The 21,302-nt window shown below is 36.3% G+C and overlaps 1 protein-coding gene across 3 annotated transcripts in view; it reads right to left on the reverse strand.

Moving 5' to 3' along the window:
• LOC144980797 (rho-related protein racA-like) overlaps window positions 1-21,302 on the reverse strand; it is a 31,619-nt gene that overhangs the window by 2,589 nt on the left and 7,728 nt on the right. For all 3 annotated transcript variants that reach the window (XM_078928605.1, XM_078928606.1, XM_078928607.1), the window contains 9 exons: window positions 20,274-20,445; window positions 18,915-19,048; window positions 17,655-17,754; window positions 9,364-9,533; window positions 9,048-9,096; window positions 7,914-8,021; window positions 6,603-6,818; window positions 5,733-5,833; window positions 1,192-1,410 (listed from right to left, as the gene is read on the reverse strand). In XM_078928605.1, coding sequence (XP_078784731.1) covers window positions 1,192-1,410; window positions 5,733-5,833; window positions 6,603-6,818; window positions 7,914-8,021; window positions 9,048-9,096; window positions 9,364-9,533; window positions 17,655-17,754; window positions 18,915-19,048; window positions 20,274-20,445 — 1,269 coding nt within the window. The remainder of the gene's footprint in view (window positions 1-1,191; window positions 1,411-5,732; window positions 5,834-6,602; window positions 6,819-7,913; window positions 8,022-9,047; window positions 9,097-9,363; window positions 9,534-17,654; window positions 17,755-18,914; window positions 19,049-20,273; window positions 20,446-21,302) is intronic.

Consider the following 21,302-nt stretch of genomic DNA (forward strand, 5'->3'; position numbering starts at 1 on the left):
GACACCAGTTAGGCAATATTACAATTTTTTTTCCGAGAGAAAATTCTGTTAACAGCCAGGTACCCATTTTACACCTGAGTACCGTGAGTAAAGAGTCTTTTCCAAGGACTCAACTATGCACTGCTCAGAGCAGGATTAAAACCTTGGACCTTCTAGTCCAATGGCGAGTGTCATTCTACTAGACCACATATCCGCACAAACACATCGGGTCTGTTCGAGATTTCTGTGTTTTCTAATTTTCTGTGTGGATATTTTGCGAAGAATATTAAAAAAAAATGTGAGAGAGATAAATGGGGATTTGGTTAGGGCTTATTATAATGAGATATAGTGTTTGGTGTGATTTGTCTAATTCAAAAGTGGAAGGTTTTTCTTTGTGTGTGCTATAGTAAAAAAGACAAAGCCAGCACGCCACATTATTGATTACACACTTTGGACGAGACGCCTTCACCTTTGAATCTGGTACCTAATCACTACCACTTCATTTATCTCCCCAATGCCTCTCCTCTAATCTCATTCTCTGCACGCCCAATCGCTTGTTTGACTAAATTGTGTAACAGTAACAATATCATGGAATCACTGACTCACTGATCTCTCACTCCACAAATTCACTTACTCACTCCAAATAAACATACGTAAGCGTGACACATTAAATTGACACACTTGAAAGTGAAAGTTGAGAAATTGATTGCAGCTTTCATTACTGTTCAGTACTCAGCATTTTATCAAGGATCGCGAAAGTGGATGTCCAGTTTGTTTGAGATTTCTGTTTTGGCCTCTGAAAGTGTTAGAGATTTTCATGTTGCCATTACTATGGAAATAGAGCGATTCAAAAATAGAAATTAGACGTGTTCAAGATTTGTGTGGTCAAGATTTCCATGCTCTACCCTACCACTATTTTCTTAAAGTAAAAAAAAAAGTCCAAGGAGCTGGAGTTTATCCCAGTTTCTATAGCATGAAACGGACAATAGCAATTGCTTGCTATCCTTTGGATAGGACGCTAGTCTATCGCAAAATACTTTCTGTCAAATCTAACAGACTCAGCAACCCATTCACTGCTGAGTGGACAGGGTAGGGGGGGTCAGAAAAAAATCTTGACTGCACCCGGATTTGATCTCGGTCCCTTGGCATGCGAAGCGAGTGCTCTACCAACTAAGCTATCGGGACCCCCTTTCACTCTTTTCTTAACCTTACCTTAAATGTTTGTAATAGTCCGATTACGCTATCTTCATCGATTGTATGCAACGTCTTTAATTTCACTTCACATATGGTGACCAATCGATATGCCTCGTATTTATTGGCCAGAGCAATCAGGCCAATCAAATCGCTTGTTTCATCTACATCAGCTTCATCAGTATAAAGGTACTCCAAGAGGATGCTGAAGTTCTCCACACTTGTGTCCGTAATGTTGACCTTAATTAGGAAAGTTTATATATATATATATATATATATATATATTATATATATAATCTTGTGATTAAATGGCAAAAGAATTTGAATGAAAAATAAAACAAACATTAAAAAACAAAAACAACAGAACAATGGGCTATTGATTAAAATTAAAATAAGAAAAAAAATCTGGTGTGTGTAATAATGATAATAAGAAGAATAAGAAGAAGAAGAAGAAGAGGAAGAGGAAGAGGAAGAAGAAGAAGAAGAAGAAGAAGAAGAAGAAGAAGAAGAAGAAGAATAATGATAATAAGAAGATGAAACGAAGAAGAAGAAGAAGAAGAAGAAGAAGAAGAAGAAGAAGAAGAAGAAGAAGAAGAAGAAGAAGAAGAAGAAGAAGAAGAAGAAGAAGAAGAAGAAGAAGAAGAAGAAGAATAACAATAATAATGGTGATGATAATGATGATGATGATAATAATAATAATAATAATAATAATAATAATAATAATAATAATAATAATAATAATAATAATAATAATAATAATAATAATAATAATGATAATAATAATAATATAATTTATCATTAAAAAAAATGGAAATTTGTTTACAGACGTGGCATGCATAAAAATGTATAAATATAAAGTTAAGAATTTTTGGCGACAATGTAATATAAATTTTACTTACTTACTTAATCCTCTTCGGGCCTTGAGGCACATAGGGCATCCACCAGACATCTCCATTTTTTGCGATCGGCTGCTTTTGCGGTGGCTGTATTCCAGGACAGGCCTGCTTCCTTTAATTCTTTCTCCATGGTCCTTCGCCAGGTTTCTTTAGGTCTTCCCCGCTTTCTCTTCCCATCTGCTGTCCAGTACAAGGCTGTCTTGGGTAGTGACCCTTTTTCCATTCTGGCCACATGACCCAGCCAACGCCATCTTCTTCTTTTTATTTGGCTATCAATGCTAGTGCAGTCAGCTTTCTTTAATAGATCCACTGTTCTTATTTTTGTAGGCCAAAATAAATTAAAAATTCTTTTAAACACTTGTTCTGAAAGGCTTCTAGTTTCTGTATTAAGGAGGATGTCATTTTCCAGCTTTCACTTCCATAAAGCAGTACACTTAAAACATTGCTCTTGTATATTTTCAGCTTTGTCTTTCTCATTATTTGCTTTGATTTCCAAAAGTTTTTCAGCATGCCGAAAGCCTGGTTTGCCTTTTGAATTCTGTGCTTGATATCATGTTCTGCATTTCCGTCGTCTGTTATTTTGGATCCGAGGTAGGAGAACTCTGTTACCTCTTCAATTATATGTTCATCTATCCTAATTTCACTGTCATGTTTTGGATTCACCCTAATGTACACAGTCTTATCGAAATTTATTTTCAGTCCAATTTTCGAGGCGTTCTTGTGTAGTACATTTAGTTTCTCTGAGGCGTCTCTGTGTGTACTGGAAACTAACGCGATATCATCTGCGTAGTCTATATCTTCCAGAAAAGATGTCAGTGTCCAGCGAATGCCTCTCTTCTTACCATCAATTGTATTTTTCATGAGCCAGTCTAGAGCCAGGATAAACAGAAGCGGGGAGAGTATGCAGCCTTGTTTTACACCAGTTGTTACATTAAAGCTGTCTGTTAAATTGTTACCACAGATCACTTGGCATTGGTAGTTGCTGTACATTGCTTTGATTAGGTTGACTATCTTCATCGGTATACCATAATGGCGGAGTATTTTCCACAGGGACTCTCTGTGTAAGCTGTCAAAGGCTTTTTCAAAATCGACAAAAATGGTGTAGAGGGGGCTGTTCCATTCAATGCTTTGCTCCAGGATTTGTCTCAGGGTAAATATGTGGTCACTACATGACTTCCCTTTTCTGAACCCTGCCTGCTCTTTTCTAAGAATGTTTTCAATGTGAGGTGAGATTCTTTTCAGAAGGATTCTATTAAAAATTTTGCTCGTTACGGACAGGAGTGTGATTCCACGCCAGTTAGCACAATTTCCTAGGTCTCCTTTCTTGGCTATTTTATGGATGATGCCTTTCTGCCAATCCTCTGGTATTTCTTCCTTTTCCCAAATGTTGGTGAACAATTTACTGAGAATTTTGGACATTTCTTGCGAGTTCGCTTTAAGCATTTCCGCAGTGATTTTGTCAATACCTGGGGCCTTGCCATTTTTTTGTTGTTGTATTGCCTCGTGCACCTCATGCTCAGTGATTGGACCAAGATTAACCTCTACGTCCATTTCTGCTTCTGGGATATCTGTGTAAGAAGATGGGTCTGGTCTGTTCAGAAGGTTTGCGAAATATTCTCTCCATCTTTCAATTTTCTCCTTTTCGTCTGTGATGACACTACCATCTTGGGATTTTAATGGTTTCTCTTGACCATAACTTCTGTTTCCCGAGAGCTTTTTTGTGATTTTGTATAGTGTTTGTGTGTCTTGTCTTACAGCTGCATTTTCTGCTTCCGTTGCTAAATTTTCTGCAAAATCTCTTTTGTCTTTCCTTGTGGATTTTTTTCACTTCTTTATCCTTCAATGAGTATTCACTGGATAGCCTTTCTTTCAGTCGGGGGGATTTAGCGTTCAGGAGATTTAGTTTGATTAATTTTCTTTGGTTAATGAGCTCCCATGACCTTGCTGATATCCAATTCTCTGTATTGGATTTATTGTGTCCTAAGTGTTCAGTGGCACTTTCCTGCATGACGTGGTTGAAATCTTGGAGAACTCTGTTACCTCTTCAATTATATGTTCATCTATCCTAATTTCACTGTCATGTTTTGGATTCACCCTAATGTACACAGTCTTATCGAAATTTATTTTCACTCTTGTTTGTAATATCTTGTATTGCACTGAATTTGTTTCTTACTGAGATATTGAAATTGTTTTGGATATCTGGGATTTTCAATTTATCTGTGTTGAAACGTTTCTCCTTCTGTTTTGCTATTTTTGTTTTCATCAATTTAGTAGAGATTTTGGCTGTGACAAGATGGTGGTCACTTCCAATGTCTGCCAATCGTCTGACTCTGACATCGTTTAAGCTGCTCTTCCATTTTCTGTTGATAATTATATGGTCTATCTGACTTTCTGTTTTCCCATCTGGTGATTTCCATGTTAATTTGTGGATGTTTTTGTGTGGGAAGAAAGTTCCACCAATAATGAAGTTGTGTTCTTCACAAAATTCTGCCAGTCTGCTTCCATTGTTGTTCATTACCCCTATGCCCTCCTTTCCAACGGACTGATTTGTTTGTGTATTGCCAACTCTAGCATTAAGGTCTCCGATGATCATGAGCATATCGTGTCTTGGAATGTTTTCAACGGCCATTCTTAGAATATCGTAAAATTCTTCTTTGTTTTCTTCATCTGAATCCTCTGTAGGTGCGTAGCATGTGAGGATTGATAGCTTGGTGTATTTTGAGTTGTGTCTTGTGTATAAAAGTCTTTCACTTATCGGTTTCCATTCCAATAGTGACTTGTTGTTTTGCCTGGCTATCAAGAGGGCAACACCTTCTCTGTGTTGGTCATCCTTTCGTCCTGACCAAATGATCAGGTCGCCATTTGGGAGTTGGCGCTTTCCAGCTCCTGTCCATCTTGCCTCTGATATGCCTAGCAAATCGATCTTGTAGTTCAACATCTCGCGCTGGGCTTGTGCCAGTTTTCTTGTTTGATATAGGGTCCTAACATTCCAGCACGAGACATTGAGCTTGCGTTTTGGTGACAACAGATCTGCAATCTGGTCGGGGGCGTCCTTTCGGCTTTGACCTCCTACCGTCATGAAGTCAGTATTCTGGTCCGCTTCTCTGCTGCCGCCGGTTGTGGATTTACGTCTGGTTTCTGTTTCTGTAACAGTTTGCTTTTTATGAGGTGGGTTGTTAACCCTACGCTCAACCCCCATTCCTGGAGGGCCGGTGGATTACTCTTCGTCTGATCTCTCTCCTTTTTTCTCTTATTAGAGGTCCGAGGTTCGAGATACGCAAGCCCTCCCACCACGACAAGGTGATAATCCGTCGGGAGAGAATATAAATTTTACAAAGTGAAATATGCTGTCCCTATGACCCCTAGTTTGAATTTATATGTAAATGCATAAAATGTATAAATATAGAATTAAGAATTAATGGCAACACTTTATATATTAATTTAATAAATTAAGAAATTCTTATGGCCTCTAATCTGAACTTGTGTGCTTTGTAAAAAACTATCAGAAATAGATGTAGTTTGCTGTTTAGTAAAACACTCATCAGCAATAACTGCCATAGATAACAAATACAAATGGCTATAACTAACACATGTGATTGTGATGGAGAAATTAAAAAAAAAAACAAACAAAAAAAAACAAACAAAAAAACAAACAAAACAACTCACAAGTGTAGGACTGTCTCCCTGGTCAGACTGGGAATCAATGAGTTCAGCTATCCTTGGACATCGGGCACAAATGACCACTTTCTGTGCAGGGAACTGTTTTCCTGATCGAACGAAAGGTTAAGAACGTTACCCATGCCAATGTTGTTGACACCTTAGGATAAACATCCTCTTCTTCGATACCACAATACAGAAAACATTCTATATAGCACAGTAGAACAACTTCCTCTTGGAAGGTCTTAGGTTCGGGCCTCGATTGGCACATAGTTGAGTCCTTGGAAAATTCTCTTTACTCACATTCTCTCACCTTACTCATGTGTAAAATGAGTACCCGGCCGTTAACAGCGTTTTCTCTGTCCGAAAAAAAATGTAATATCACCTAACAGGCATCATGTCCCGTCCTACATGTTAAGAGTTGCTGTTGGCCAGAGACCCCATGTAAAGCGCTTTGAGCATGTATAGTGGATATTGCGCTACATAAAAGCTCAATTTTTTATTTATATATATATATATATATATATATATATATATATATATATATATATATATATATATATATATATATATATATATTTTGTTTTTTTCAGAAACAAAAGTAATATAAAAGTAACAGCTTCAAAAAGTAAGAGCATACTACCAAGCAGGGAACATTTCCCCTTCCAGCTCAAAATGTAAATGTTGCTGCTCGAAGCTCGAAAATAAATAACAATGTGAAATTGAATATAAGCTTCAATTTAATATACGAAAACAGATAAAATGGAAGTTTTGGGTTTCCCCTTTATCAACAAAACAGGATGAATGAAACACTACAGACGAATGAAAAAAATGTGGTAATGGCGTTGGTAATAATAATAATATTACTCTACTACTTACCCTCGATGTTAAAAACCAGGTCGGAAAACCTGTCTTGTTTGAAGTATTTTCTCATAGCCATTGGTTTTAATACATCTGAGAAACTGAAATCTTTGACCATCTCTCCATCAGTCTCCAGGCTGTCACATTCTACATCCAGTTCGTTCATCTCAAACATTTGGGCAACCTTTTTTAATTCAGATATATCAACTTTTTTCGTATTGCCTGAGAGAGAACCTTAAAAGAGAGATGAAAAACAAAGGCAATCAAGAGATGAATGCTACTTTTGACCAAATCTAGAAAAATTGCTTGTAATTTTAGAGATATTTGTTTTTGTTTTGTTTTTAAGGGTTTCATTGCGCTTGCAACACATTTAGGTTATATCAGCGCCAGTAAAAAGGAAGAAAATGGGATAGTAAAAAGTTATAGAATTACAAGTAAAGCACCCAAGAGAAAGTAAGACAAAGAGGAACTGGGAACAAATAGGGTTCAGATGTAGATTTCAAGAGCATACCACCAATGTACTTAGTTTGAGATCACCTATAAGTCTCATCCAGACACAAGCACAAAATCCAACAAAGAAGAATACGCTCAAATGCTTGCATTATACATCAAAAATAACAAATATAATAACACATAACAGAGAGATGATTTACAAGGAAAAAAATATCATCTCCCAAAACAATAACTATGCATTTGTTAGAAAACAGTTATAAGGGGATAGAAGACACAGTATGTACCCCCCCCCCCTCCCCTGCCCACTATGAGAGGTCAGAATCCCCACCCAGAATTTTAGAGATAACATCGATGTTAGAGCCTTCAAAATACATCGAGTTAAAATCACATTTTGATTTTGAATTTATATTTTCTTCCTAGTCTGGTTTTCACCCAGCAGTGATTTGGTAGCTGAGACTGTAAGTCTGGTGGAAAATTCTTTGTCAATGTCCCTTTCTTATCCAGAGGGTAATTCAAGCAAGACTTTTTTTTTTTTGCCTTATAACATAAGCAAATAAAGATCTTGTTTATTATTATGTGTCAAACCAGAAAATGCTCCTGACATAAAAAAGCAATGCATAAAAAAATTAACAAAAGGTCTTCAAAAAAAAAAAAAGAACAAAACACTAAACTCCAATAGAATCCTTATTGATATTACCTTATCGTATGCCTTTGTATTTGTCATTGGTTTCTCTTCATTTTGCATAGTTCCATTAATCACCTGCTGCTATACATTTTACTGATGCCCTTACGATATTAATATAATAAGCGTGTAGCAATGTAGATGTCTAAGCAAAAAATTCTGAGACTCGGTCTAAGACACACTGCTACATTTACCTGTGTATAAAAACTTCAATATATTGTCAAAGGTTTCAGCCTTGATGTCGTTAGATAACTCTAAGGTCATTTCCTCCCCGTTGTTGCCATCGTGGAATTTTTGTAATCCTGGGAATCGGAAACAAATAACGTGTAAAAAAACAGACATTTTTTTAAAATATCTTTTTTTAAATAGAGCATTTATATAGAACAATATCCACTAAACATGCTTAAAGTGCTTTACAAGGGGTCCCTGTCCAACAGCAACAAGAAAAATGATGCGTGTTAGGCGATATTACATTTTTTTTCGACAAAGACAACGCTGTTAACAACCAGGTACTCATTTTATACCTGAGTATGGTGAGAGAATATGAGTAAAGGGCCTTTTCCAATGACTCAACTCAAGGCTTGAACCCAGGACCTTCCGATCCAAAAACGAGTGTCATACCACAAGACCACATAGCTGCACATTAGAAACTCTTTACAAAATAATTACAATTGATAGACTAGTACTCTTCTTGGCATATTCCACAACGTGTATATCAATTCTGTTTACATCTAAAACAAACCCCTTGAATGATAAAATTTAAAAAAATTAAAAAACAAAGAGGGGAATGCTTTCTATTGTCAAAAAAAAAAAATAGATAATCACAATTGTTAGATAAAATATTCAATAGAAGAGTGCATGACATAATCAGTCGGAAGGTGAAAATTTTGGAATTGCATTTATAACAAATTGTTTTTATTTTATTTATTTTTTTACATTTTCTGAAAGAACATGCTCACCAGAGCATTTTAATCTTTATTTGAAGTAAATCGGGTGATTTTTCATGAAGTTATGGTCAGATGAATGGGAAAGGTATCCAACAACTTTTCTCAAATTTCATACTTTTTCAACATGACTAGCTGTAAAAAATATTTAGAAGTGAAATTAAGCTTTGATATTTCCCGAAGATAAACAAAAAGGGTTGATTTAATCATTTATGACAAGAACTCATTTTGGATAAAAATTGACATTATATTTAAACTTGGCAATATCTCAGTTCAAACCTTTTCACCATCAGACTGATTATGTCATTCGATGTAACAATTTATTTCAATACTTAAGACTTCTTTGTGACAACGAGATATATCCATTGGCATTTGTTTGTTTACCTTGGACCTTCCCAGAATCTATATCATCTTTGCAATTGTTCTGGGAAATCTACGGGGAAAAAACAAACAAAAAAGAACAGTTTAAACTTAAACTTTTTTACAAATGTAAATTGTATTTTTTTTTTCTAAATAATACAACTTAACCAAAAGAGAAATCAAATTTATTTTTCAAAATCTAATCATTTTAAAGATTTTTACTCCCTTTTTGGCAGAATATAATAGTTTTGAGATTGTATTGTCATTGCACTTTCCATCAAAGTCTGTAAAATGCCAAACTATACAACGATTTAATAAAAAAAAAAAATTTAACACTCACCAGAATATTGTGAAAGAAAGGCGATGATGTACACAACACGAGTTGATGTGCTGAGATAGACTTTCCTCCCTGGATTTTTATTATGATGTCATGAAACTTGGGACTATAAATCATTTGACACCAGTCATCAGCAAATGTTGAAGGCGCTGGTTTGATAACAGGCGCTGGAGCTGATCGACAGGGGAGTGAAAATGGTATTTCTTGGTCACAAAGTTATTATTAAATCTCAGAACATTGTGAGTGTTTTGGAAAGTTTTCAGTTAAATAGTGTGAAAAAAAAACAACATATCAACAACAATTTAAAGTTCCGAGCAAAAGAATTTAAAGATCTGAAAAAGTGTGAGAAACAGCAGCAGACAACATAAGAAAGAAAAACATCCCAATAAATCAAACTGCCTTGACTGGGGATCGAACCTCAGACCTCCTGATTACCAGAAGGACGTGCTACCATTACACCACAAAGGTTATCTAATACTAATAGTTGGGATGATTTAATGCCTATATTCTTCACAATGGTACAAACTTACACACTTTTTCAGATCTTTATCTTACACCAGTGCCTGCTCCCTAATTTGTCCCCCAAAAAATAATTAATTAAATTAAACCAAGTGCGTGGTTTAAGAAAAGAAAAAAAGGATGACGACATCTTTCAATGACGTGAGAAAGGACTACATTTTATTCTTTATTGAGAGACAATAGGATTCAATAGTCTGAAGTCACATTGCCTAGCAACCAGCAGCTTGGTTCTAAAAAAAGAAAATCAGTACTCTTTATTATTCTGCATGCTGGCTAGAACTTTTTCACATATCATGTGATCAGAATGACTGGTCACTAAAAGGGAGGAAATTTTTCAGCGCTAGATCAAGAACCATCTATGCAAAAATAACATATAAATTTAAATTTCATTAAAAGTTATTGTGATGCAATCCAAAATGTGTCTCCCAACAATTTCTGACATCACTCGGAGGAAGTTCAAAAACTGAAAGTGTAATTATAACATATTGGTTGTAGTAATGGTAGTGGTAGGGATAATGATGTGGTGGTGGTTGTAGTAGTTGTGGTAAGGATGATGATGTGATGATGGTTGTAGTAGTAGTGGTAGTCGCCACATACATCTCCCATATTCACAGATTCACTAATGCCCACATCCCATTGTTTCAAGTTGACCAGAGACGCCAACTTAAAATTTGACTCACGTAAATTTCAGAAACAATTCCGAACAAGTTCAATAATTAAACAGGAATTTCTGCAAACAAAATATAATCTATTGAGATCTATAATCGTCCTAATACCCCTTGTTTCAAATCAAGTAAAGCTCCAAAACCAATTTATGATGTATAAAATATTAAAATGAATGATAGGTGTGGTGGTAATAATGATATGATGGCTGTTGTAGTGGTGGCAGTAATGATAATGTATGTGGTTGTGGTGGTTGCAGAAGTGGTGGTGGTGATATTGTTGTGTTGGAGGAGTGGTGGTAAGGATGTGGTAGTGATTGTTGTTTTAATGGTGATAGTGTTGTGATGATGTCGTAGTGGTGGTGGCAATGATGGTGATGATGATGATGTGGTGGAGGTGGTTGTAGTTGTAGTAATGGTGGTGCTTCATGAAATGATGGTGTGGCGATGGTGGTGGTTGTAGTAGTAGTGGCACTGATGATAATGATGATGATGATGATGATGATTGATGATGATGATTGATGATGATGATAGTGGTGGTGGTGGTGGTGATAAGGTGTGTACTTGAAGGTGAAAAGAGAGAATGATGGCTGATATGAAAAGGATATGATCCACTTTATAGATTTAGGTTTGTCTGACAGAAGGAAAGATAGTGTGTGTTTGTGTGTGTGTTTTTTGTTTGTTTGTTTTTAAGGGTTTACGGCGCTTGCAACCCATTTAGGTTATATCAGCGCCAGTAAAAAGGATGAAAATGGGATAGTAAAAAGTTCTAGAATTACAATTAAAGCACCCAAGAAAAAGTAAGACATAGGGGAACGGAACAAACAGGGATCAGATGTAGATTCCAAGAGCACACCACCAATGTACTTAGTTTGAAATCACCTATTAGTTTCATCCGGGCACAAAGAGGAATACACTCAAATGCTTACATTATACATTCAAAATAACAAATATAATAATACAGAAAACAGATATAATAATAATAATAATAATAATAATAATAATAATAATAATAATAATAATAATAATAATAATAATAATAATAATAATAATAATAATAATAATAATAATACAGTGCACTCTGGATACGTCGATTTTTACCCAAGTCGATTTTTTTTTCTTGGTCCCTCCCCCTTCTTCCTATAGAACATTCGTAAAAAAAAAAAAACAAAGTCCCTCCCCCTTCTTCCTATAGAACATTCGTAAAAAAAAAAAAAAAACTCCACATAAGTCGATGTCGCTTAAGTCGATGTTCTTATCACTCATACCTTGATACCTTGATACCTCTTCTTCGGGTTGAAGGCTATGCCTGTAATACCCGTTCTGAACTATCTCTGATATATCTAAGCGCACCTGCATGGTTGGGGCGGAGCTGGTAACGCTTGTAATGCCAGTGTTGTCTAACTGTCTTGAACTCATTCACTGTCCTCGCTTAATTACTTCTCTGAAGCTGTTCCAGTTATCTGTCACTCTGAGTCCAAAGGAGCATTTTCTTACATTTAATCTGGCCTGTCTTTTTTTTAATTTGTCGCTATGTCCTCTCGTTTATTAAATGTGCTCTCTGGTAGTATTTGCTCTCTATCTACTCTATCTTTCTCGTTTATTATCTTATAACTTGTATCATGTCTCCTCTTTGTCTTCTGTAGTACAATGATGGTAGTTTGAGATGCCTCAGTCTATCTTCATATGGTAGATGCTTCAAATCTGAACAAAGCTTCGTTGCTCTCCTTTGTACCCTTTCAATTTTATCCATGTCACCGACATGCTGTGATATCCTCGGTGCATTACCATATTCAAGTGATGGTCGTACCAGAGCAGTGTAGAGCCGCCTAATAATATCATTATTTCTGCTGGTGAATGTCCTTTTAATAATTCCGAGAGTTCTGTTTGCTCTATTTATTGCACAGTTGACATGAATACAATAAAATCACAAATAAACAAGTATTTCCATTGGTTAAAAAAGCTACCAGTAAGAATTTTCAGTGGTTAAGAATATCCGCGAACGATTGGTGTGATGTAGGTGCTTTGCCTGACGTCCGTGTTCAATGTACATAAGCAGTATTGAATAACTTTAATTTCCCCATCTCAAATTTTACATTGTCGCAACTTCAAGTTCAAGATTTTTTTTGGTTCTAATTCCAAGCCATCCTATGTAATGGTCCTCTTAATTAGTATCAATTTTATCAAGAAGAATTCAAGTCAAGTCTACAACTACAATGGCAAACCTATCGCGGAAAAGGACGATTCGATGCATTTGGAAAGTTTGGCACCCTGCAGAAAATCATCGCATAGGAAATTGGTATACCAGCTATTTCTGTCTCGACATCTACAAGAAGCATGACCTTGACCTAGAGGCTCCTACCCTTCCGCTTTTGGCGGAATAATTTCACTTAATTGGTATAAATTCCACATTCAAAGCAAAAATTCCGCTTTCCACCTTTCCCATCGAGGAAAATATTTTTAAAAATCTCTAGTGAAAAAAAAGTGAGCTATGGCTTATTTCGTCAGCATCTCCTATGGTCAATCAACACACATTTTGTGTATGATTAGTCCCTTCAAAGTGTGTGCTGCTGATGTCGGATAATATTATAATATATGTTTGGGAGGGGGGTTGACCAGATAATATTATAATTATTTTGGAGGGGTGACGAAGTATATTATGTGACTCCAATTCGTGAGGTCAATGACCTTGGTAATATTATATGTTGGCTTCAATCGCTAATAATATTATTGAGTACGGTCAGCTTCTTTCCCTATTTAATTTTAGCCCTGTGTAGTGTGTGTGTGTGTGTGTGTGTGTGTATGTGTGTGTGTGTACCGGCACGCACGTTTGTTTGATTAGGTGTGTGCGTGGGGGGAGGTGGGGGGGAGGGTCCTGACAAGGTTAAATCCATCCATTCAATACTTTGTTCTCAGACGGCCAGGACCTGTGTGTTCTCTATTATTATTTGACGCCATTCTTAGTCTTTACACAATCTGTACATTTTTACACATTTTATATTTTTAATCATTTGAGTACTTTTGGATTGTCTATTACATTTTCTGTGCAAAGCATGTCATAGTCAATAACAGTAAGTTGATTCCGCTTTTTTATCTCAAATTCCGATTTTTATATATTCTGATTCCTCTACGGGGCTATTGGGGGTAGGAGCCTCTGATGACCGCTACAGAGACTGCGCGATATGAAGGGACATACTTATTCTAGATTGGGTTGCTTTGTTCAAATGCGTTTTTGCTCATTTGGTTACACTCCGGTTAAGTTGATTTTCGGATAAGTCGATTTTTTTCTCGGTTCCCCTGGGCATCGTCTTATCCGGAGTCCACTGTAATAATAATAATAATAATAATAATAATAATAATAATAATAATAATAATAATAATAATAATAAATGGCATTTATATAGCGCTTTACCCCGTTGTTTTTTTTTTGTTTTTTTTTTGTTGCTTTAGGTCTCTTCCAACACAATTGAGTTAAGAAGACCGCTGAAACAAAAAAAAAGCAATCTAACAAAATATACAAATGTAATCAAAATCATAACCTAAAGATACATAAGCTAAATTATAATAACCAAGAACAAACAGACAGAAGTTACAGAAAAAAAAATATCCCTGTCAAAATACATCACAACAAGAAGCAGGTAGGCAGTAAAGAGAAAGAAACTACATCACTATCGATCGAAACACCATGCGACATCATAGTATATGATTCAAGGTGATGCTCCATCAACACCCGCTTCCCGTGTCACAGGCTCTTAGCGCTTTACAGTGATATAAGACAAAACATATTACAGTGAGACAAGTGTGAAGGAACGTGATACGAATTCAATTTAACAACAACAAAATATGAAAATAATATTGCAACATTATGACGTAAAAAGATAAAACTTTAAGCGAGATTTGAACGTTGTCAACGAATCTGAGCATCTCACGTGTGATGGGAGAGTGTTCCAAAAATGGGGGGGGCCGAAAATTGAAAAGATTGTTCACCTATTTTACGCAATGGCTTAGGTTTGACAAGGATTGATTGGTCATTGCTTGACCTCAAGTTTCTATTGGGGACATATACGTTTAGAAGATCTTTAATATAGGACGGACTGTTCGTGCTCAGGGATTTGTAGACAACAGTACAAATCTTATAGGCAACTCTTTTTTTCCACAGGAAGCCAATGTAACTCACGGAGAAGAAAAGTTGCTGACGGGTATTTTTTGTTATTGCGTACAATGAGACTGGCTGCGTTCTTTTGAGCAAGCTGAAGTTTGCTAATTTTGTCTTTAGCTAAATTCGCCCAAAGGGAGTTACAATAGTCCAATTTAGATAAAACCAGGGAAATAATTAAAAGTTCTGCTATATGCTTCGGTAATACATTACAAATTTTGCTTATTTTTTTCATTTCTATGTACATAGATTGTATGGTGTTATTCACGTGGCTTGTCATGGAAAGATCTTTATCAATGATGACGCCAAGGTTTTTTGCTTTATTTTAAAATTCTATTGTGCTATTTCCTAGAGTAATAGGTGATTTATTTGCCTGTTTAGGGATACTCGGCCTTCCACACATTAAAATCTCAGTTTTCCTTTCATTTAATTTTAACTTATTGTGGTACATCCAAGATTTAATCTCATTAAAACAGCTCGTAATTCGTTGTATTAAGAACTGTAAATTACTAAGGGGTGCTGAATCATATATTTGCGTATCATCTGCATAAAAATGATAACTCAGATTGAATCTGGATATCACACTAGAAAGGGGCTGCATATACACAGTAAAAAGGACAGCGCCAAGATATAAGGGGATAGAAGGTATAGTATGTACCCCCTTGCCCACTATGGGAGGTCAGGAACCCCACCCAGGTGTGTGTGTGTGTGTGTGTGTGTGTGTGTGTGTGTGTGTGTGTGTGGGTGTGTGTGTGTGTGTGTGTGCGAATGAGAGAGAGAGAGAGAGAGAGAATGAGAGAGAGAGAGAGAGAGAGAGAGAGAGAGAGAGAGAGACTGCTCAAAGTGAATATAGTGATAGGTACAGAAAGATTAAAGTGAAATACTAAGGTTAAAGTACTGAGAGAACTTAAGTGTGTATGTGCTTTATCTGTGTGTGTGTGTGTGTGTGTGTGTGTGTGTGTGTGTGTGTGTGTATCATTGTTAAGTACATGAAGGTGAAAAGTGAAAACTTATCGAGGCTAAAGAACTGGGTGCACTTTACTGATTTGTGTGTGTGTGTGTGTGTGTGCGCGTGTGTGTGTGTGTGTGTGTGTGTGTGTATATCATTGTTAAGTACATGAAGGTGAAAAGTGAAAACTTATCGAGGCTAAAGAACTGGATTACTGATTTGTGTGTGTGTGAGAGAGAGAGAGAGAGAGAGAGAGAGAGAGAGAGAGAGAGAGAGAGAGAGAGAGAGAGCGAGAGAGAGAGAGGGAGAGAGAGAGGGAGAAAGAGAGAGAGAGAGAGAGAGAGAGAGAAAGAGAGAGAGAGAAAGAGAGAGAGAGGGAGAGAGAGAGAGGGAGAGAGAGAGAGAAAGAAAGAGACAGAGAGAGGGAAAGAGACAGAGAGAGAGAGAGAGAGAGAGAGAGCTCAAAGTGAATGTAGTGATGAGTACAGAAAGATGAAAGTGAAAAATTAACGAGACTTAAGAACTGAGTGATTGGTTCAAATAGGACTCACAAACGGACTCCAAGATCAAACTATCAATGTAGTTAGTTTGAGGTCACCTAAAAGTCTCACCATGACACAAGCACAGAATCCTTGTGAGAGAAATACAAAATTTAGAACAACAAATCTAACGTCACACAAAAGAGAGATGATATACGAGGACAAACATATCATCTCCCAAAAACGACTATACATTTAATTGTTTCCCTCCCTGCCAATGAATCCGGCCAGGAAAAGGATCAAGCCAAGACAAAGGCAGAAAGCAACTCGATCCTACAAGTCAAAAGATCCCACCAGGAAGATGATGTGATAGTGGTGCTTGCACAAGAGGTGGTACTGATTACAGTGAGGGCAGTGATGATGTGGTTATGGAGATGGTGTTACTGATGATTATGTGATAGTTGCTGTCGTAGTGGTGGTAGTTGTGGTAGAGATGGTGATGATGTCATGATGGTTCAGGGGTGAGAATGACTGGTCACAAAAATGGAGTTCAAGACCTATCTATGCGACGATAACGTATAAATTTGAATTTCATTAACAATTTACTGAGATGCAATCAAAAATGTGTCTCGGAATAATTTCTGACATCACTTGGAGGAATTTCAAAAGTTGAAAGTGTAATTACAACATATTGTAGTAGTAGTAAGAAAAGATGGCGGTAGGATGATGATGTGGTGGTGGTTGTAGTAGGGTCTTGATAAGGATGATGATATGGTGGTTGTAGCTGTAGAGGTGTTGAGAATGATGGTGTGGTGGTGGTTGTAATAGTTGTGGTAGGGATGATGTGGGGTGGTTGTAGTAGTGATAGTTGGGATGATGTGGTGGTGGAGGATGTAGTTGTATTGGTAGTAGGAATGATGATGTGGTGGTGGTTGTTGTAGTAGTGGTGGTAGAGATGATGATGTGATGGTAGTTGTAGTAGTAGAAGTTGTAGCTGTAGTGGTGGTGGTGGTAGGGATGATGATGTGGTGGTGGTTGTGGTTAGTAGTAGTGGTGGTGGGGATGATGATGTGGTGGTGGTGGTAGGGATGATGAGGTGGTGGTGGTAGGGATGATGATGTGGTGGTGGTTGTAGTAGTAATGGTGATAGGAACAGTGATGTGATGGTTGTTGTAGTACAGGTGGTGGTTGTAAAAGTAGTGGTGATAGGGATGTTGATGTAGTGGTTGTAGTGAGTCTTTTTAAAAGGCGGAAAAGTGATGGTGATGGGCGGAGATAAACCACCATTTAGGCGGAAATCCGCCTTTAGGCGGAAGATTCTCAGCCCTGGAATGTATAAAAGTCAAAACATGATCATATTTATGATTTCCACCTCTGGATACACTTTTATGCTCATCGGAGAAGTATTTCATAAGGGCGGTGATGGAGATAATGGCAACCGCCATTGTTCCGATAGTTTAGAACCAGTTGCTATACATCATAACGAGGGAAGTGACATCACGACTGTTGAACTTTATTATCAAACGTACCAGGGATGGGTCTTATTGGAGGAATGACAATAGGCATTTTCTTGAATACTTGTTTAAACATTTTCCTTCTTTTCTTTGAATTCAGCTCAGCCAATTCTACCTGTGACAAGGATAATAAAAAAGGGAGATAAATAAAATTGAGACCGATTAGTGTTGCTCTGAGATTTAAACTTGAGTAGTGCTAATGTGTGTGCCTCTTAGTGATGACTGGATCGGAAAACTGGACACAAAAGCAGACACTCTCCCAACTTTCACATTGCCGAGATAGCAAATAATAATGTATCAGAACTATTTGGGCAATATTGCCCAATCAAAGGATGACTCTTAATAATTTTTAAAAAGTTATTAATTAATATGAAAATAAGATAGAAATCCAATTCACTGAAATTGTTGCAAAATTCAAATCTAAATCCTGCTATAGATCCATTTGTGGGACCAGAACACACTGCTGCCAACCCCTTTATATAGGAATCAGATACAACAGTTTGCGGCGCTGCACTGCGGCTGATGGCTGGGTTATTCCAGTCTTCCTTTGGAATAAACCCTAAAGAAAAATTTCTCCTATGGGATGAATAAAGGGAATTTTATTTATTTATCTTCATATCTTTTTTTTTAATTAAAAAAACACCAAAATACCAAACACAGAATAATTCGGGCTTAAAACCCTTCGTCAGCCAAAGACAAAAACAATAAAAACATAAATAAAAAATTATGCCCTTCCGCCACGACATCATAAGACATCGTCACCTAGGCATTCCATGAAGGAATATAGATAATTCATCAAACAAGATGTCTGATGTCAACAGGAATCACCCATGTTGTCCAAGTGAGCAATTCGGGGGTTAATATTCTAGCTCAAGGAAAAAAAAAAAACGAAAGTGCCTGAAGCGGGGCTCGAACCCGGGATCTTCCGGGTCACAGTGCAATGCCTCAACTACTCGGCCATTCCTCCCCCCCCCCCCCCCCCCCCCCCCCCAAAAAAAAAAATATAAATACATCACATAAAAACAAGACTGAAGGCAGAGAAATATTTCAATTTAAAACTGTTTTTGACTTTATGCAGCTTCCATTCTAAATGATAACAACGCCACTAAGATATCATCTCATTCATCTGTAGTGTTTCATTCATCCTGTTTGTTGATAAAGGGGAAACCCGAAACGTCCATTCTATCTGTTTTCGTAATTAAATTGAAGTTTACATTCAATTTCACATTGTTATTTATTTGTGGCTTCCATTGTTATAACAAACAAAGCACATACCGCCAACTTGAAGCAATCCTCCACTCCTGTTTTCTCCTTGCTACTGACTTCATAGTAGCTGGTACCCATCTCTCTAGCCAAGGCCAATCCTTCATCCGTAGAAACAGTCTCATTGCCTTCAACATTGCGCAAGTCTGCAATTCAGAGATAAGAATGAAAAAAATGAGAAAAAAAAATGCATATATGTTCATGACATCTGAAACAATGTAAAATCATAATTTATCAGAGACTAATGTATGTTTTATTATCGTTGTTGCTTTCATGTTTATTTTTCTCAATAATATTTCATTGTACTATGAACTTTGTACATTTATGATTCATTCGATCTTGACCAGTTTTCAATAACCAGTATTCTATGATTGTATTTTTCAATTGATACATTTTTCCTGACATTCAAAGTTGTGTAAAACTGTCTGTAAATGATACAATACAAGCTATATGAGATTCTGTAATTATAAGCTATTGTATAAGGCATTTAAAGGATAATTCCTATTAAGCCTTTAATAAGATAAGATAAGATAAGATGTTACAGTGAATGACATAATCAGTCGGATGGTAAAAAGGTTTGAGATATTGCCAAGTTTAGTTAGAAGGTCAATTTTTATCAAAAGTGAGTTCTTGTCATTAATGATTAAATCAATCCTTTTTGTACATCTTCGGGAAATATAAAAGCTTAATTTCACTTCTAAATATTTTTTACAGCTAGTCAAGTTGAAAAAGTATGAAATTTGAGAAAAGTTGCTGGATACCTTTTCCATACATCTGACCATAACTTCATGAAAAATCACCCGATTTACTTCAAATAAAGATTAAAATGCTTTGGTGAGCATATTCTTTCAGAAAATGCAAAACAAAAAAAAATACGAATCCAAAATTTTCACCTTCCGAGTGATTATGTCATGCACTGACATATATTAGATGTGTATTTGTCTGTTTTCTAAGGAAGGCAGTGAGCCAAAACTTGTTTTTGTTTTGTAATGTTTCATTATATTAGTCATATTTTATGTTACATATTTTTGTTATCTCTTGCCTGACTCACTACAAGGGGGTCCTGATAGCTCAGTTGGTAGAGCACCCGCTTCACACACAAAGGGACCGAGACTGATCTTGGGTGCAGCCAAGACTTTTTTTCTGACTCCCTGTCCACCCCCAGCATTGATTGGGTAGCTGGGTCTGTTAGATCTGGTGGAAAGTACATTGCGATACTTAAACATACTATCCAAAGGGTAGGAAGCAATTGCTAATGTCCACTTTACGCCATTGAAACCAGGATAAACTTCGGCCCCATGGGACTAATGGCTCTGAAGAACTACTGACTGGCTCACTCACGCACCCTCCGTTTTTAGTTTCACAACTCACCGATTTTGTTGCCAACTATAATGATGGGCACTTTAGGACAATATTCTCGCACTTCAGGAATCCAGCGATTTTTGACACTTTCAAGACTCTTCCGAGATGCAACACTGAAGAATGCTATGAAAACGTTGGTGCCAGGATAACTTAGAGGTCTCAATCTGTCGTAATCCTCTCCCTGGGGAAAAACGAAGTAAAAGGAATAAATGTGCAAACATAAAATAAATGAATTTAATAAAATATTCTCGTCACGAGATGCCAAAGGTTATTAATTATTATCAATTTCATAAATATCATTATATATTTATTATCATTATTATTATTATTATTATAATTATTATTATTATTATTATTATTATTATTATTATTATTATTATTATTATTATTATTATTATTATTATTATTATTATCATGATTATTAACAATGTTTATAATTATTAAATAAGGTGTCCAGCAAAATTTAAGAGTCAAAATTACTGCCTTGAAACAAAATTTACGACTTAGGAAATTAAAATTTTCTTCTGAAATCAATGATTTATGCTCATATTACATTTACATAAGCATCAACTTTCTATAAAAACCAATTTCCAATAACTTTAATATTATCATTTTTAAACCGATTTATGAGTTCTTTGAGTGTGTGTGTGTGTGTGTGTGTGTGTGTGTGTGTGTGTGTGTGTGTGTATGTGTGTGTGTGTTTGTGTGTGAGATAGTCAAAGAAGTATTGGTAGTTTTAGTGGTGTTAATAAAGTGGTAGTAGTATTGGGTAGCCGTTGTGGTGGTGGTAGTGGTGGTGGTAGCAGTAGTAGTAGTAGTAGTAGTAGTAGTAGTAGTAGTAGTAGTAGTAGTAGTAGTAGTAGTAGTAGTGGAAGTAGTAGTGGTGATTATTGTAGTAGTAGTAGTAGTAGTAGTAGTAGTAGTAGTGTAGTAGTAGTAGTAGTAGTAGTAGTAGTAGTAGTAGTAGTAGTAGTAGTAGTAGTAGTAGTAGTAGTAGTAGTAGTAGTAGTAGTAGTAGTAGTAGTGTAGTAGTAGTAG

This window comes from Berghia stephanieae, chromosome 10, assembly GCF_034508935.2.
Source record: "Berghia stephanieae isolate SIO BIC M18660-M18661 chromosome 10, UCSD_Bste_1.3, whole genome shotgun sequence".
Classification (NCBI taxonomy): domain Eukaryota; kingdom Metazoa; phylum Mollusca; class Gastropoda; order Nudibranchia; family Aeolidiidae; genus Berghia; species Berghia stephanieae.